General features: G+C 38.5%; 1 protein-coding gene across 7 annotated transcripts in view; it reads right to left on the bottom strand.

Annotated features, from left to right (window-relative positions):
- Nucleotides 1-386: 386 nt before the first annotated feature.
- Nucleotides 387-17,135, bottom strand: part of LOC114031922 (serpin B6-like) — a 35,627-nt gene continuing 18,878 nt past the window's right edge. For all 7 annotated transcript variants that reach the window (XM_027847135.1, XM_027847134.1, XM_027847136.1 and 4 more), the window contains 6 exons: nt 13,923-14,100; nt 13,192-13,329; nt 9,440-9,557; nt 4,924-5,066; nt 2,361-2,516; nt 387-936 (listed from right to left, as the gene is read on the bottom strand). In XM_027847135.1, the coding sequence (XP_027702936.1) occupies nt 532-936; nt 2,361-2,516; nt 4,924-5,066; nt 9,440-9,557; nt 13,192-13,329; nt 13,923-14,093 (1,131 nt within the window). In that variant the 5' untranslated portion in view covers nt 14,094-14,100 and the 3' untranslated portion in view covers nt 387-531. The remainder of the gene's footprint in view (nt 937-2,360; nt 2,517-4,923; nt 5,067-9,439; nt 9,558-13,191; nt 13,330-13,922; nt 14,101-17,135) is intronic.

The raw sequence follows: 17,135 nt of genomic DNA, 5'->3' as shown, positions 1-17,135 counted from the left end.
AAGAATAGCAAATTCTAATATCTAGTTTTCCTTGTGTACCCAGAAGAGAGAGGCTGAGGATGCAGTGTCACAGGGAAGATGAAGGGGAATATTGGTGTCAGGAGCTAAGCATTAAGCTTGGCAACAACTGAGCTGACAGGTAATACCTTTTGCAATGGGGGTACGGGCAGAGGAGTGAGGCATCACTATGGCGACAGGCAGGCGGCTCCATTAGGAGCTAATGGTTCATTATCAAAAACTGACCATGAAATGCACTAGGGAACACTGACTTCTAGCCCTTCCTTTACTCTCCATGACCTCAAATGAGGGTACCAGGCACACAGTTTGAAAATTACAGCTTTCAAAGGACCAAGATGCACAGAAGCATACACAGGTAATCCCAGAGAGAGAATTTCCCAATCAGGAATTTTATTTTTGGATTATTATCTCCATGTTGATAAGAACACTTTGGATTATAGGCACATCAGAGTCTGGGTAAAAGAGATGTAAATAGCATGAGGGTAAAGACTCTATCAAAAGGAAATGATCTCTTTATGGAGAGATCACTTTGCCCAAAAACAAAATGGTTTTTGAGCTGTTATCTCGGATAAGAAAAAGGAAAGGACGGTCAACCACAAATTGTGGAATCATTCTTGCACTTCGCAACACCATGACAGCTGCAGTGGCACAAGCTGCCTCCGTGCCTTCTTCATTAACTTCCACAAAAGCTTTGTGTACAACCTTGGACAGATACAGGTCACGCCTGGCCGACATCCCAGAAAAGTCAGCCACGGATCCATCAAAGGCATCTGACATCCCCAATTTTTGAAGAATGGACTTCATGTCTAAATCCTCCTCCAATATGAATCTGGGAAGGAAAACTTCCACTTCCATTTCATTCATCATCTCTGGATTTAACCAATCTGCTAATTTCTCAGAAGTAAATCTTTTTCCCAACTAGAAATAAAAATAATCGTATATTATAGTAAGGCCCTCAGGTTTTAATTTAATTAGACAAATATTCCTTAACTATGTGCTAGGAGTGGAGGATCCAAAGGGGGTGAGTCTCTCTCTCTCTCTCTCTCTCTTTTTCTCTCTCTCTCTCTCTCTCTCTCTCTCTCTCACACACACACACACACACACACACACACACACACACACACACACACCATTCAACTACAGATTGATACCTCTCTTTTCTGTACTTTCCTTCAGAGGACCTTAGATTCAGAGTTGAAAGGGACCTTAGAGACTACTCACTATAACTCCCCATTTTACAGATAAGAAAACTGAGGTTGCTTCAGGTCCTACAGGTGGTAAGAGGCTAAGCCAGAATTCCAACCAAGGTCTAGGACCCTAACTCCAAATACAGCCTTCCTTTCCCCTACTTTCCCCACCCTACAACCTTCTCACTTAAAAGAATCCATATCATCTTAGTTTAGCTCAGAAAACAGGTTTCATGTTCTTACTGCCCCCTTTCATTACTACCTTCTAATCTTAAACTTCTTTAGCACTTTGTACCCTTCAAAGCACTTTCACATATTATCTCATTCCCTCTGCACCCCTCATAACAGCCCTTTGAATTATTCCAGACAGAGATTTTTCCCATTTTACAGATGGAGAAACTGGCTCAAAGAAGTTCCATGATTTCCTGGGTAGGCAAAATACTGACTTTTCAATTGGCAAGGCTGCACTCGACATGACTTAATGCTACACTTTTCCTTGTGCTATGTATTTACAAAAATGGAGTGGCTCATAGTCATGACAGGATCTCATCTTGACCAGATTGGGAATCAGTCATTGGACTCTCTGTGATTCTAACATGAGAGCTCTCCTCCAATGAAGCAACCAAAGGCAACCTGTTCTGTGCTTGCTGCTGACCTATTTATTTACCCATACTTCCTTCCTCAAACATGTCTCAAGGTGAAAGTGATTCCAATCACATTTCCAGCTTTCCTCATCTGGTTCCCATTCTGCTCTCTCTGCCCACATCAGCAGGATGTGGAAACCAACTCCCCTTCCCCTCTAGCAAATCAAGACCCTCAAATGTTAATAGAAGCCCTCTGGTTACCTCTAACCCTAGATGGGTCCTATTGCTATAACCTTCCACTGTCAGTCCCTATTCCTAGTGAATTGATCCCTTAAATACCAAAGGCTCCTCCCCTTTACCACTGCCACTACCAAACTCTACATCTTTGTGATATAACACCTACAAAGATGTCAGTGTAACCTCCAGTCATTGATCTAGACATCTAAGACAAGATGATTCATTTTAAAGGACTTGGTTATTATAGCCAAAATTTAGATATTGTACCTGCAGCTCTGAATGAATTTTTAAAAAATTTTCTGGGAGTAGGTATCAACAATAACACTTCTCTCACCATTTTTACATCTGTATTCTCATCTGGAAGCAAAATAACCATGTCCATTTGTCCTCCAACATAAGGCAGAACCAGGATCTTGGTAAACACTTCTCTTATGTAGGTCATGCTAAATGTAGATTTCTGAAACATCATCTGTACTGGTTTCTGCTTCTCCTAAAAGGAGATAAATGAACATGAAACTGAATCCAAGACAATGAAAAGGGGGAAGATGAAATCAATACAACTTACTAAAAAAAGGAGGTGTATTTGTACGGCCTCTATATTACCTCTATAGACTGTAAGCCCTCTGAGGGTATAAATCAATTGTTTACAGAGTGATGCCTTAATCCCCTGGGGCTTGTTTCTTCATTAGGAAATGTGCTACATTTATCTATAGAAAAAATATACCTTTTATCCCTTTGCGTGAAATAGAGCTGCTATTGGCAGACATATATGAATAACAAATCTCTAATAGCAAAGTAGTATTTCCAAGAGTCCCTAAGTTTCCTTTTTCTTTCTTTGGGACTTCTCTTAACTAAGGCATTTAGTGCTCCCCTGTTTTCTTCATCCCCTTCCTCCTATAAGAACAAAGAAGGCTCAAAATTCAGCTAATTCCACAACCAAATATTCAATTAGCCTTCAGTGTGAATGAGTTTCACTCAAATTGCATTTACAGTTTAAGTCTTATCTGACAAGGTAATGAAAAACTTTACCCCCAGTTAAAGGAATTTCACACGTCTGTGTTAGCTATAATTCTAAAAAAAAAACCCTCCAAAACCATTTATCCCACTCAAAATACACTATTTCTACTTACAAGACTTACCAAGCCAGTACTTCTTTTTAAGGTGAACTATTAGGGGAAGTGGAGAGAAGAGACTAGTCCTTATCTTTCCCTATCTCCAAATCCCCATATGTGTACTGTATATTTTCTGAACATTTTACATTAATCCAATTAGTGCTTATTTTTATTGTAGAATTTTTTTCTTTTAAATATTATTTTTTTCAATTACATGCAAAGACAATTTTTAACATTCTTTTTAAATAAAATTTTGAGTTCCAAATTTTCACTCTCTCTCCCTTCCCTCCCTTCTCCCTAAGACAGTAAGCAATTTGATATAGGTTCTGTGGAAGTACCCCTGAGATTAATATGTCTGTTGGCTGTGAGTTAATCTGTGTCCAGTGCACCTGTCCGGTAAGGCAAGACTTTGGCTCACTGCAGGCTCCTGATTGGCTCCTTTTGGCAAAAGGGCTTACTCTGTGTCCAGTGCATCTGCCTGCTATAAGGTAACTCACAGAAAACAGACACGTTAATCTCAGGGGCACTTGCACAATTCTAATTAGTATCTGATGATATTCTGTATCATATTTCATCTTCAACTGATGTCCTAAAACACACCAGCTCATATATTACTTTTACCATTAACAATGAAGTTTCTGACATAACAGTACCTCAATAGAAAAGATTTTCTTTGTTCATAGAACTTAGTTTATTCCCTCCAATGTGAAGAATTTAACAGGTGTGCAAGAGCTAACAGCAAAGCATTTAGATGAATAATGCCTTCTCTGTCTTTCTGTATCTATCTATCTATATATATATGTGTGTGTGTATACATGTATATATCTATATACATACACAAACATATACATATATATCAATATCCTACAAAATCTACCTTTTATTATATCTTTTATTACCTGATGATATTAACTCACATGGATCTCTCTCCTCTAAGTCCTTTTGTACTTATGGTCTGTCCTATAAAATGGGAAGGTTTAATGTCTCTGAGCTGAATGATGTAATTCTTTATTATATCAGAACATATATAGGAAAGATTGAGGGACAGCCCTAGTAGGGAATAAAGAGGATGGAGAGAGGAAGAATAGTTAAGTAAAGAAAAGGAAAAGAGTTAAGTTCAGGGTCTGATAGCAAAGAAAGCAGACTTCTTAGGCCACTGATATACTATTAAGCTTAGATCAAAAGATTAAAGAGGAATATGTCACCTTTTTAAGGAAGCTAGCAAAAGGCTCCTAAAGAAAGAATAACCTGGACAATGGGAGATCAGATAGAAATATCCTGAGGAAAATAACAACTCTTTCCAAAGGGGGTCTTTGCACTTTTCTTGGGTTTGCCTTGCTTGTAAATAATTTCCCACGGATGTCCTCAGTGCCCAGGGCAAAAGTTATTGCCAAACTGGAAAACACAAGTCTAAGAGCATGCTCTCTTTTTCCGTGATTTACCATGGCAAAATTTACAAGAAAACAAATATAACAGAAAAGGTGAGGAAGCTGTCTTCCAGAGGCTATTGTAATAAGAGAGTTTCTAAGGTCTTGAGGTCAGGAAACTGGATGAGCTAACAGGTGAAATGAAGGAAAACTGAGATCTGTAGGATGAAATTCTTTATTATATCAGAATATAGAGAGAAAAGATGGAGGTAGAGCCCTCCTATGGGAGAAGGACAAGGATGGAGGAAGGAAGAACGTTAAGTAAAGAAAAGGAGGTTTAGTTGTGTGTTGTTAGCCCTTTATCTATATCTTAAGAAACAAAGAGAATATGCCGATTCTTTCCCACTGTCCCACTTACCTTGCTGATTTTGAACATCTTTTCTGTTGTCTTGCTTGTGTCAAATTGTTTTTCCCATTTTCCTTTGAAATAGATGGCATTCACAAGTACCAGAGAGGTCAGTGAATTAATGGCATCACCAGCTAGGAGTTCTGCAATCTTACCTGTAAAAAAACACATTAGAGATTAAATCTAGCCTAGATGTAGATATAATCACATCTAAAACAAATGAGGTAACATCCATAAAGCATTTTACAAACTCTAAATAGTCCTAGTTAGCCTCCTCCTCATCATCAGTATCATAACAGTGATTATAAGGTCTGTCAGGAAATACACTAAGCAGGGTTTCAATCTTTACAAATCAGTCAAATATCACTCACCTTCACATAGCGCTGTCTAACAATGATATAATCCGTCCATTAAATGTTACCAAGAAAAATATATACTGAAGTCTTTTCTGTGTTTTGGTGTAGTAGCAAAAATGCCTCGGAATACCATGATCAGCTTGCAAGAAAGAACCATTTCTAACTACACCGCATCCTTTCTTTCACTGAGTTATCTTAAAGAAAAATTCTCTTTACAGCTCCAAAATGTGTTAACATCTAGGATCTCATGTAGATTCACAAAAACCCTATGAAGTTTTTGATGATTCCCCCATGAATAAATAGAGAAATAAATAGAGAATAGAGAATAAATAGAGAATAAACTAGAAAAATGAGGAGACTTGTTCAAGGTCACAGAGGTAGTAAGTGGCAATCTTGGATTGGGTTTTCTGATTCCAAGATTTTTCATTTTTCTGTTGTTGTAGCTTTTTTTCCTTTATACGTTTTCATTTTTTCACTAAATATTTCACAATTACATGCAAATACAATTTTATGTTCATTTTTTAAAGTTTTGAATTCTAAATTCTCTCCCTCCCTCCTCTTCCACCTGCCCCCTCCTTGAAAAGATAAGCAATTTGATGTTGATTATACATGTGAAGTTATGCAAAACATATTTCCATATTACTATGTTACAAAAGAAAACACAGACAAAAAAATAATGAAAATAAACCAAATTTTAAAAGGATGCTCCAATCTGAATTCAAAGTTTCTAAATTCTTCTTGGAGATGGATAACATTTCTCATCATGAATCCTTTGGAACTGTCTTGGATCATTTTCTTGAACACAGTACCTAAGCCTTTCAGAGTTGATCATTGTTATAATATTGCTGTTACTGTGTACAATGTTCTCCTGGTTCTGGTCACTTTGCTTTGTAAGAGTTCATGTAAATTTTTTCAGGTTTCTCTGAAATCATCCTGCTAATCATTAATTGTAGCATAAGGATATTCCATCACAATCATATATCACAACTTGTTCAGTCATTCCCCAATTGAGGGGCAATCCTTCAATTTATAATTTGTTGCTACCACAAAAAGAGCTGAACAAGTTGTGATATATGATTGTGATAGAATATTCAAATTTCATATTTTCATTTCTTGTTTGCTCATAAACTTTTCCTTTATGCATAGATCTGACAGGTACATTTTTCCATGTTCCTCTAATTTGTTTATGATATCACCCTTGAGGTCTAAATCATTTATCCATCTTGATCTTATCTTAATATACACTATGAGATGTTGGTCTCTGCATAGTTTCTTCCAAACTGCTTTCTAGTTTCCCCAGAATTTTTTGTCAAATGGTTAGTTCTTACTCCAAAAACTTGGATCTTTGGGTTTATCAAACAAGATTACTGTGTTCATTTACTATCTATTGTGTATCTAATTTATTCCATTGATCCATCACTCTATTTCTTACCCAGTACCAGATTGTTTTCATGATCACTGCTTTAGAAATACAGTTTGAAATCAGGCACTGCTAGGCCTTCTTCCTTCATGTTTTTTTTTTCATTGATTCCCCTAATATTCTTGACCTTTTGTTCATTCACATGATTTTTTTGATTTTTTTTTCTAGTTCTATAAAATAATTCTCTGATAGTTCATTTGGGATGACACTGAATAAGTAAATTAACTTAGATAGAATTGTCATTTTTATTATATTGACTCAGCCTACCCATGAGCAATTAGTATTTCTCCAATTATTTAGAACTGCCTTTAAGTAAAATGTTTTGTAACTGTATTCATATAGTTCCAAGATTTGTCTTGGCAGATAGACTCCCAAGTATTTTATATTGTCTGCAGTTATTTTAAATGGAATTTATCTTTCTATCTTTTTCACCTGGATTTTGTTGGGAGAATAGAAAAATGTTGCGAGTTATGTAGGTTTATTTTTTAATCCTGCAACTTTGCTAAAGATGTTCATTGTTACAATTAGTTTTTTAGCTGATTTTCTAGGATTCTTTATCATGTGCAAAGAATAATGGTTTTGTTTGGAGTAATAGTTTTGTTTCCTCAATGCCCATTTTCATTCCTTCAATTTCATTTTTTTCTTTTCTTATTGCTATAGCTAGCATTTCTAATACACTATGGAATAATTGTGCTGATGATGGATGTCCTTGCTTCACCTCAATCATATTGGGAAGGCTTCAAGTTTATCCCTGTGATAATGCTTGCTTTTGGTTTTAGATAGATATTATTTATCATTTTAAGAAAGACTCCATTGATTCCCACATTTTCTAGTGTTTTTAATAGGAATGGGTGTGGCATTTTATCAAAAGCCTTTTCTGCATCTATTGAGATAATCATATTTTTTTTGGTTTTGTTATTGATATGGTGAATTACATAGTTCTCCTAATATCAAACCAGTCCTGCATTCTCATCTGGTCATAAAATGTATACTTTAAGATATATTGCTATAACCTCCTTGATAGTATTTTATTTAAAATTTTTGCATCAATATCCATTAGGAAAATTGGTCAGTATTTTTTGGTGCCTCATTTACCAACCTGTTATCTTTTCATGATTTTATTCCTTTGCTTTCATTTCTCTGCCCAAGTTTTCCTCTAATAATTTTGAAAATCATTCCTTAGCTCTTCCAGGAATTTTTTTGGGATTATATTAAATTCTTTTTTTTTTGTTTTGTTTTGCTCATAGCTGTTTTGACTTCATTGTCTTCTGAATTTGTATCTTGATTTTCCTTATCACCGCAGTAGCCTTTTATAATAGGGTTGTTTTTTGCTTATTTTCCATCCTTGATTTTAAATTTTAAGTTAAAGCTAGGCTCTGTTGCCAGCATGATCGGAAGGGGCACCGTCGCAAGCTTCAGACTTTTTTGTACTGCTGTTTTCAGAGCAAGCTCAGAGGTTTGGAAGTTTTCATACTTTCAGGATGGTATGATCTGGGGAGAGGTGTGGTTACTTCTCCCCTGGTCTGCACTCTGCAAAGGCTCCTGATTCCTGGGGACTGCAATCAATACTGCTCTTCAGTACCCCTGCTCTCTTGAGAGCAGAAACAATATTATTCCTCAGAGCCCCTGAGCCTTGGAACCAGAAGTGATACTGCTCCCCAGGGCTCTTGCTCCCTCTTGACTGAAAGTGCTGCTGCTCATCCTGAGATATGGCCCAGCTATGGCCCTGAGCTATGGTATATGGCAATACCAGAAGTGGGTATAGGCAATGAAGCTGTTCAAACAGCAACTGGCTCTGCATCTAGCGCTATCACAGGGGTCCCCTAGTGTCTCTTTCTGACCAGTTGCCAGGTCCCCTTACCATTTCAGGCTTGAGAGCTCCTGAAGCTGCTGATGCTTCTGTCACCACCACCTAGTCTACCACTAAATCGTGGGCTCTGGTTCAGCCTCCATCCCCATGTCACAATCTCTCTTTCCATCCTCTTAAGTTATCTTGGGTTGGAAGAATGTCTTACTCTTACCTTTTGTTGGCTCCGCCACTCCAGAGTTTGATTTGAGGCATTATTTTAAAGTTGTTATAGGAAAACGTTGGGAGGGCCAAGCTGAGGGCTTTCTCTACTCTGCCATCTTGACTCCACCCCCAGAAGTTCCCAAGCCTTCTTTCTACTATACCATATGTTGAAAGAAACACTTTATTATCATAAAAACAATTCTCTGAGGTCCCACAAAGTACATGGCCCTGAATTTATAGAACATTTTATCTGTAATTTATAGGAAAGTGAAAATGAGTCAACTTAAATATAGTAATCAGAATAAAATATGTACAGCATGAATAATAGATATATGTAAATACAAATATTTAAAAGACACAGAAGGACAGCAGAATATGGTTCTACATGGCCTTGAATGAGGACATTGTTGGGGTTGATGGGAAACTGTAGGCAGCACCATTAAATGAGAAGCCTCAGACTCCTAGGACTGGAATGTTTATTTGAGCCATCCAACCAAAGGAGGAATAGATTGTGGTTGTGATTCATTCTACAGACTGATTACTATATTTGGAAGCATTATTGATACTGTGGATATTGAAAATCAGGAGAAAGACAAAATTTAATAACATTTAGTGGAGAGATTTTTGCATCCTCTTTAGCTGCTTAGAAAATCAGTCCCTTTTCATACTTTGCAAAAGAGCTCTCAAAATCATTAGCCACCATCTCTCAAAGAGCCAAAAAGAAACTCCATGACTTCTTACCTTCTGTCTTTTCTTCGACCCACGTATTTATATGCGTTCTTGCTTCCTCAGGAGCGTTTGCAAAGTCAAGTTCTTCCATGTTGGAATGGTAGAATCTCTGACAGGATTCCTTAAAAGACTGAACAATAGGATAAACAATACAACCAGGTATCACAAGTCTAAAACTAAATGTCACCAATGCACAGCCAGGAAATTTTGGACCCCTTCTTCATAAGAGTCATAAACATGTTACAGATCACCACAGATTGACCCCAAATCTTTATGTTCCACTTGGATGAACTTAAGTCTTTAACCTAAGGAAGCTAATGACTTAAAAATTAGACATCAGGACTTCTTATATCCCTTTAAGTTTTGTTAGCACGAAAAAGATTACTTAAAAAGCAATGATTATGGGAGCAGAGTCAAGATGGTGGAGGGAAAGCAGTGACTTCCTTGAGCTCTCCGCCCAAACCCCATAAATACCTATGAAAAATGGCTCTAAACAAATTCTAAAGCAGCAGAACCCACAAAAAGACAGAGTGAAACAAATTTCCAGCCAAAGACAGCCTGGATGGTTGATTGGAAAGGTATATTGCGCGAGGAGTGGAGAAAAGCGTAGTTTGGCGTGGGCACACAGGCCGACGTGACCCTGGAGCAGGCCTCAGAGGACTGAATCGCGGGCAGCTGTGGCAGTTTCCAGACTTCTCAACCCATGAATACCAAAGACAACTTGGAAGGTCAGTGGGAAAAGTCTGTGGCTGTGGTGCGAGAGGAGCTAGGTCTCAGCCTCAAGTCTCGAGCGTGGCCCAGGGCTGCAGCTATTTCCTGAGCTTCCAGCCCATAGACTGAGGGGAATCTAGTGGCTGATCCCAGAGGGATTGCAGGGTTCTCTTTGCCAGTGCTGAGGCAGGAATCTCTTGCTTTACCAGTGCTTGGATGTAGGTCACAGTTCTAAGGGGCGGTCCTGGGGCGAGGAGGAATGCTGGTGCATTGGAGCTTGTTGTGGTGGTGGAGAGGAAACACCTCACCCCTTATCATAGCACCTTGGAAGAAATGAAAATTTTCAGATCCCTAGAAGTATCTCTGAAAACAGCTGCACAAACCCCTGAAGCTTGGGACAGTACACTCTTCACAATGGAAGCAGACTTTTACCTTAACAAAGAGTTTAAAACTCAAGTAATTGGCCGGGATCATGAGTAAGCAGTGCAAAAAGAGTCAGACTATTTTATCTTACTTTGGTGATAAAGAAGATCAAAACATACAACCAGAAGAAGACAACGAAGCCAAAGCTCCTACATCCAAAGCCTCTAAGAAAAATATGAATCAGTCCCAGGCCTTGGAAGAGCTCAAAAGGGATTTTGAGAAGCAAGTAAGAGAAGTAGAGGAAAAACTGAGAGTGATGCAAGAAAATCATGAAAAACAAGTCAACAGCTTACTAAAGGAGACCCAAAAAAATACTGAAGAAAATAACACCTTAAAAAATAGCCTAACCCAAATGGCAAAAGAGGTCCAAAAAGCCAATGAGGAGAAGAATGCCCTAAAAAAGCAAAATTGGTCAAATGGAAAGGGAAGTCCAAAAGATTACTGAAGAAAATACTTCCTTAAAAATTAGAATAGAGCAATTAGAAGTTAGTGACTTTATGAGAAATCAAGACACTGTAAAGCAAATTCAAAAGAATGAAAAATTAGAAAACAATGTGAAATATCTCCTTGGAAAAACAACTGATCTGGAAAATAGATCCAGGAGAGAGAATTTAAAAATTATTGGACTATCTAAAGCCATGATCAAAAAAAGAGCCTAGACATCATCTTCCAAGAAATTATCAAGGAAAACTGTCCTGATATTTTAGAACCAGAGGGCAAAATAGAAATTGAAAGAATCCACCAATCTCCTCCCGAAAGAGATCCCCAAAGGAAAACTCCTAGGAATATTGCAGCCAAATTCCAGAGTTCCCAGGTCAAGGAAAAAATATTACAAGCAGCCAGAAAGAAACAATTCAAGTATTACAGAAACACAATCAGGATAACACAAGATTTAGCAGCTTCTACATTAAGGGACCGCAGGGCATGGAATATAATATTCCAGAGAGCAAAGGAGACAGGATTACAACCAGGAATCACCTACCCAGCAAAACTGAGTATGATCCTGCAGGGGAAAAAATGGTCATTCAGTGAAATAGAAGACTTTCAAGCACTCGTGATGAAAAGACCAGAGCTGAATAGAAAATTTGATTTTCAAATACAAGACTCAAGTAGAACATGAAGAGGTAAACAGGAAAGAGAAAATCATAAGAGACTTATTAAGGTTGAACTGTTTATATTTCTGCATGGAAAGATGATATTTATAACTCATGAGACCTTTGTCAGTATTAGGGTAGTTGGAGGGGAAAAATTATATGTATGTATATATAGATATAGATAGATAGATAGAGGGCACAGGGTGAGTTGAAAATGAAGGGGTCATATCTGGAGAATAAAATTAAGGGGTGAGAGAGGATTATACTAGGAGAAGGAGAAAGGGAGAGGTAGAATGGGGTAAATTATCTCACAAAAAAAACAGAAAAGAGAAGGCTCTTACAATGGAGGGGAAACAGGGGAAGGTGAGAGGGAATGAGTGAATCTTATTCTCATAGGATTTGACTTAAGGAGGGAATAACATACACACTCAATTGGGTATGGAAATCTGTCTTACCCTACAGGAAAATGGGGGGGGGGAACAAGAGAGTAGGGGGATGATAGAGAAGAGGGCAGATTGGGAAAGGGGATAATCAGAAGCAAATACATCTGAGGAGGGACAGGGTCAAAAGAAAGAATAGAATAAATGGGGGGGGCAGGATAGGATTAAGGGAAATAGAGGTAGTTTTTCACAGAGTGTCTTCTATGGAAGTGTTTTGCATAACTGCACATATATAACCTATACTTAGTTGCCTGCCTTATCAATGAAGGTGGGTGGGGAGGGAGGAAGGGAGAAAATTTGGAACCCAAAGTTTTAAAAACACATGTTTAAAAAAAAAATGTTTTCACATGCAACTGGGAAATAAGAAATACAGGAAATGGGGTACAGAAATCCATCCTGCCCTATAGGAAAATAGAAGGGGAAGGGGATAAGAGAAGAGGTGGAGAGATAGAAGGGAAGGCAGACTAGGGTGAGGGGTATTCAAAATGCATGCCATCTTGGGGTAGGGGGAGGGGCGAGATGGGGTGAAAATTTGGAACTCAAAATCTTGTGGAAGTAAATGTTGAAAACAAAAAAAAAAATAAAAATTACCATAAAAAAAAACAAAATAAAGCAATGATTATGGTTAGGATGCACAAAGGAAAACTAATGACGTGCCAACTTCCTCAATCAAGAAATTGTTAATTTAAGGTCAACAATCAGAATGAGATGATTAATTCAGGCACTTATTTTCTATAGAATCACAGGATCACAAATTTAGACCTAGAAGACTTTAGACTTCTAGTCTAACCCTTCCTTTTTTATGGAGGAGAAAACTAAGGCCCAGTGAGATGCCTTGTCTAGACAGCAAATAGCAGAGATGAGATTCGAACTCTGATAGTGCTGTGTCCACTGAACCATGTGGTTAATCCTTAAAAATTATGGAAATGATACATTCTGGGGGTGAGCAACTTTTTCAAATAGCTCAACCTGAATTTTTATTAATATGGCAACAGATGAGATACAACTGCCATCTGAGGCCTTCATCTCTCTTAAACTTGAAAATTTCATTGATTTCCATAAGTTGATACAGGAAGAAATAATAGACAAGACTTACTAAGAAAAAATCAAAAGTCTTTTCTCCAAAGAGTCGGTTGGCAATTCTTAGCAGGCACTGACTACCAGATTTATTAGCTTCTGCAAGAAAAGACTGGAAACCTTGGTGGACATCTGCACTTTTGTTTAAAGAAAGAACCTGTTTAGAAAAAAAAAAAAAGCACAGTTCAGTACTGTCTTCTTTTCTTTAAAAACAAAAAACAAAATCAAATCCTCAAAGGAAAATCAACTGAGAGTTCTATAGAGACTAGGGGAATTTAAAAATAAGATTTGAAGATGTCACTCACCTATTCTATAAGCTCCAACAGCCTTTGCCTTTAGGAATGAATACAAACCTTCTGAGTTCAACATTTAAAGCCCTTCACAACCTGATTCCAACTTACCTTTCCAGATGTATTACACATTATTGCATTTCTTAACTCCCCCTGCTCCCCTGCTCTCCCCTACTCCCTCTCCCCAGCTACCTAAGCTGCTCTTCCTGTTATTCTTCATAGCAAGGTAAGAAGGTAAGATTATTCTGCATTTGTAACCTCAGGGACATTTCTACCCAGAATGTCTACTGTGCATAGCACAGAGCGGTTAGGCCACCAACATGTTCTATTCCATTTCCCCTCACTCTCTATTGCTGCACTATTGACAAAGCTCTCCTTTTGTGACCCGCTCCTCTCGGTGCTTCATACGGTATGATTTTTTTTTCATTTTGTATGTTTGTTTTTTCTCAGTCCCAAGTACCTGTCGTATCTGTGCGGCAGTATTTCCCTTGGCCCCATCTAAGACCATAGCGAAGGCACAGTAGAGGCTCAAGGGAGAATAAAACACATTCCGTGAGGCATCTTCATCACTAATTTTTTTAAAAACATTCAAGGTAAAGGTGTTGGTTGCTTCAGAGAGAGCAGCCATCATAGTATGCCTAGAATAAGAAGACAAAGAAATATACTACATGAATATGAGACACTTCTGTGTGTATTAATCTACTCCATATTGAATCTAGATCATCACCAATTGTACCTCTTCAATAACAATAGAGTGCATTTATATAGTACTTTCATGTTTATAAAGCACTTCATATGTTAACTGAGTCGATTCTCAAAACAACCCTACAAGATAGGTGCTATTATTATATTCATTTTATAGATGAGGAAACTGAGGCAAAAAGAGGTGAACTGACTTTCCCAGAGTCACACAGCTAGTAAAGATCTAAGGCTGGATTTGAACTCAAGTCTTCCTGACTCCAATTCCAGCACTCTATCCACTGCACTGATGGGGTGCTTGGCTGCTTGTGCTTGTACTTGGATCTCAATTTCTCCCTAGTCTCAGAAACACTGCCTCTGACAACCACTCCCCAGCCCAAGGACACCGTGCCTAGCAGTTATTCATGCATGGGCCCCAGCACGACCCTTATCTCTCTCCCTGGTGCAGTTACACAAAAGCTGGGTGACAGAGTGCTGGGCTGCTCAGGCCCCAGCCCTCAGATCATGTCTTTGGAAGCCTCCCAATTTCTTAGTAAGTTCCTGTCTTGTGAGAAAGCTTTCCCTTGTTGCAGAGCATTCTCTCATCAAGACAGACGGAGAGGGGAGCCTTGCCCAGCCCAAGGAGTTTTGTCCTTGGCCGGCCCAAGGACTCTTCCTCCTGCCAGACTCCAAAGATCCACACCTCTGTCATCTCCCTCCCTGTCTGGTATACTCCTTATACTTTCTCATCCATAGCTCCCAAAGACACCTGCACCTTTAGATTACCTCATCAGTGTCCCTGGCATTCCTTTCCCATGCCCTTTTCCATATAAACCCTAGCTCCATCCTCAGTCTCTTGCAGGTTCCTTAAGAATCCTTGCCCGCTGAAAAGCGTAACAATAAATCTTTGCCACTTTGACTTAAAAAATACTTGAGTCTGTGAATTCATTCCAGACGACCCCTTCCTGTACTCCAGTCTTTGAGGGGTCTCAACCTCTTAGACCGCAACAGCACAAGGGAAAGCTTTCTCACAAGCTGCCTCCCTAAATGAACAAAATAATAAACAAATAAAAAACTATGGCACTGAAGAAAAGCAGATTAAACTCAGTTTGGCTGATTATTATTATCATCATTATAACTCATATTTAGAAGGTGCTTTGATGTTTACAACAGACATTCCTATCAATTTCTTGCTCCTCAAATGGAAATATGACTAATTAATAAGATTTCTTTCTGGTCTCCTAAATAAGCCATCTGCTTCCCTGTTTCCGTGCATGTGCTCCTGATGTTTGGACTTGTTGCCTAGAATGCCCTTCATGCCACCTACATATATCCTACCTTTCTGTCAAAGCTCATTTCAAATGCCACCTTTACCACAAAGCTTCACCAATCACCTTAGTCAACAATGGCATGAACTCCTACAACAATTACCTGGACAACTACCTGCAACAATTGCCTGGATCAGTCATCTGACTCTAATCCCAGAATCCTTTGTCTAGTCATTACTTGTGCAAGTCCTACTTATCTAAGATCTCTTCTTGAAAGATAAGGGCTGTTTCTTATCTGGCAAGTGAGGCAATGGGATTATTTGTCCAAGAGAGCTAGGGACCAAGAGTACTGTGGGAATTGGGCAGATATTTTAATGTGGGTCAACATATGGAAGAGTGGCAAAAAGAAAGACAGAAAAGAAAGGATTTAGAATGTTTTGTTGATCTGGCAGAAAGAAGGCAAGCTCAGAAAGTCATATGATATAAAAGAAGAACAAGCATGAACCACAGATCTAGGCAGGCATAAGGGTGGAGAACAGACAAGTCAAAAGCAGAGAAACAGGATTAAGGTCAGATTAAGGTTTGAGACTAGAGTATTAGACAGTCTATAGGAGTCTCAATAGTCAACAGGATTAGTGACTTCTGATCCTAGCAAAGAGGCTACTTGCTCCCTGTACGGTTGGGTATGAGTGGCCCTGGGCTACATTAGGTGTAGATATGGAAGCCAAAGACAGATGTGGAATTTGCCCCTCTTCAGAATCAGTGTAATTCCTGGGATAAGTCACACCTTCTACAGCATCTATGTCAGCACTAAGCCATGGTTCCCAATCACAGAATCAAAGAAGATATAAGCTGGAAGAGACTTCAAAAGCTGTCCAATCAAACTCATATTTAAAAAGTGGTCATTTCGCAAGAGTGAATGCATTACCTCTCATAGCAAAACATTCTAATTTTAGATAGTTCCAATTGTTAGGAACCTTTTTTTATCTCAAGCCTAAATCTACTTCTCTGTGACTTCTACTCTTTGCTCTGAGTTCTGCCCTCTGAGGCCAGGCAAATTTTAATCATTCTTCCACACTATCAATACTTTTTCAATACTTGAAGATAGCTATACTGTGCCTACTAACTTCTCTCTTCCAAGGTGAACATCCTTAGTTTCTTCAACTATTTCTTTTGCCATCCAGTTCACCCTCCTCTGGATATGCAGATGTAGTACTCAGAACCAGTGACAGAACTCTAGATGTAACTTGACCACAGCAGGAATGCCACAGCATACTAGTAGGATAGTTTCAGGGTCACAAGAAGTGGCTTCAAATCCCAACTCTATATTTACTATCAGTGTAGCCTTGCATAAGTTGCTTAATCTCTCTAGACCTCAATTTCCTTGTCTTTAAAATGAGGAGGGTTGGACAAGATGATCTCCAAGGTGTAGCTGCAAGTCTATGAATTGTTACTGCCCTCATATTTACTGCCATGCCTCTCCAAATGCAGCCTGGGCTTATATTAGGTTTTCTGTTGTTTTGTCATATTGGTGATTCATACTGAACTTTCTATCTACAAAACCCCTCAGATTTGTTTCATGGAACCATTGATTAGTTCTATAACCTTTGTATCGGTGAATTTGATTTCTTGGACTGATGGTAAATGACATAACAAGTATTATTAAAAGGAAGTTGGTGCAAGAAAGAAAGAAAGAAAGAAAGAAAGAAAGAAAGAAAGAAAGAAAG

Source organism: Vombatus ursinus, unplaced genomic scaffold (genome assembly GCF_900497805.2).
Source record: "Vombatus ursinus unplaced genomic scaffold, bare-nosed wombat genome assembly UNPS02015255.1, whole genome shotgun sequence".
NCBI classification, from domain to species: Eukaryota; Metazoa; Chordata; class Mammalia; order Diprotodontia; family Vombatidae; genus Vombatus; species Vombatus ursinus.
This window is presented reverse-complemented; position numbering and strand designations above follow the sequence as displayed.